Below are 1768 nucleotides of genomic sequence, written 5' to 3'. Positions count from 1 at the left end.
TATATACATACATTTAGTACATGTTTTTATATTTATATTATTAATGCCTTAATACTTGTTTCTTTTTGCTGTCTTTAGGAGATAGTCAATTTCAACTGTCGGAAACTGGTGGCCACAATGCCTCTCTTCGCTAACGCAGATCCTAATTTCGTGACTGCCATGCTGAGCAAGTTAAGATTTGAAGTCTTTCAACCAGGAGATTATATCATCCGAGAAGGAGCCGTGGGTAAAAAAATGTATTTCATTCAACATGGTGTTGCTGGCGTCATCACAAAATCCAGTAAAGAAATGAAGCTGACAGATGGCTCTTACTTTGGAGGTTAGTAAGCTTGATGTGTGATTGAACTTCATTGTAGATTGTTGGACGTATGTGTCTGTCAGAATTTTGGAGCTGCCTTGTTGTTGGTTATAAATATGGTGTTCAATCTAGGGATTCTAATAAAGGTGTCTCTAATAGTTTGTTTGCATATTTCAGAGCCCCAGGTTCAGGGCTTGCTCTGAACTCTGTGCTGTGTTAGTTTGGGGTTTTGTTTCCTTTCTTTTAACTGAAACTGAGGTATACATTTTAAATCCAGTGGAAAAGTCTATTCTTCACCCTACAGAAAATTCTGGGAGAATCCAGTCAGTTCATGAGCGCTATCTGGATAAGAATTTTCAGCTACTTAGATTCTTACTATTTTGTTTATCTGCCATCATACTTAAATTGGGTTTTAGCCTTGTTTCATTTTTTGGGGGGTTTGGATTTTTTGATCCACATTTAAAGAGCTGGTTCCACTTCCCCAGATTTTGATAGGACCCCCTAAGTGGAGATAAATGTTGTTCTTAAGTTCCATCGAGTTGTAAATGACTCATAGCGACCCTATGAACGAAAGGCCTGAACACTTGTATAACTCTCATCATTCCTCTAAGTTCTTAGAGTTTCTGGAGGCAAGCTATTTCAGAAGTGGATGCTACTCCTGTTTCCAAGCCTGTATTAGTCTGGGAGCTCCACTAAACTAAACACTGTCCACCATGGGGAGCCATTATTGTGTGGGAGATGACAGAGGGAGTGAAAAACCAGCAGTGTCTTTTTTAAATCGGTGTCCCTAAAATTGCAAACATTTCTGCACGTTAGCGAGGACATGGTGCAAAGACTCTTCTAGTAGGAAGGGAAAAGTAGCTCCAAGAGGGGAGAAGGTTCCCCTTCTAAAGACTCTGAAAAGTTGAATTGTTGTCAGTGTATGTAAGACATCTGAGTGTGTGTGTGTGTGTGTGTGTGTGTGTGTGTGTGTATACGTGCGCGTGCAAGCTACATTTCTACAAAAATAGCTTAGGAGTGGAACTGTTAGAACAATGACTGTGTGTGTTCTTAAACTGATATAAAGCACACCGATTGGCTTTTCTGATGAGGCCACCTGTGAGTAGACTGCTTTGCTATTGGCTGTCGTTGTGTCTTCTAGATGAGTTCAAATGTTCTCCCTTGTTGTTCAGCGTGCATCTCTGTTTCAAATCGTGAGAGTGAGGTCTATCTCTTTATTGATTGGTCGGTCAACTATATTTATTTTGGATTTTAGAGGAGTTGGGGTTTTTTTCTACATTTTCCCACTGAACTGTCTGTCCTTTTGAAGCTTATTTGTGCATAGACAAAAGCGTACAGTATTATTCCTACATGCTTTCTATCTTCTTCAGGCTTAATTTTTTTAATTAATTTAGTTTGTTTATTTTTCATTTCAATGAACATCTACAGAGATTTTGGAATTCCATTCATTCATTGTTGCACCCTTCTCCC

The 1768-nt window shown here is 39.0% G+C and overlaps 1 protein-coding gene across 1 annotated transcript in view; it reads left to right on the top strand.

Annotated features, from left to right (window-relative positions):
- The window catches only part of LOC102874670 (potassium/sodium hyperpolarization-activated cyclic nucleotide-gated channel 1-like), a 522645-nt gene that overhangs the window by 429783 nt on the left and 91094 nt on the right, over nt 1-1768 (top strand). The window contains exon 5 of the mRNA XM_006898609.1: nt 79-319. Within this exon, the coding sequence (XP_006898671.1) occupies nt 79-319 (241 nt within the window). The remainder of the gene's footprint in view (nt 1-78; nt 320-1768) is intronic.

This window comes from Elephantulus edwardii, unplaced genomic scaffold, assembly GCF_000299155.1.
Source record: "Elephantulus edwardii isolate Elephantulus edwardi_28Jun2011 unplaced genomic scaffold, EleEdw1.0 scaffold00235, whole genome shotgun sequence".
Lineage (NCBI taxonomy): Eukaryota > Metazoa > Chordata > Mammalia > Macroscelidea > Macroscelididae > Elephantulus > Elephantulus edwardii.
This window is presented reverse-complemented; position numbering and strand designations above follow the sequence as displayed.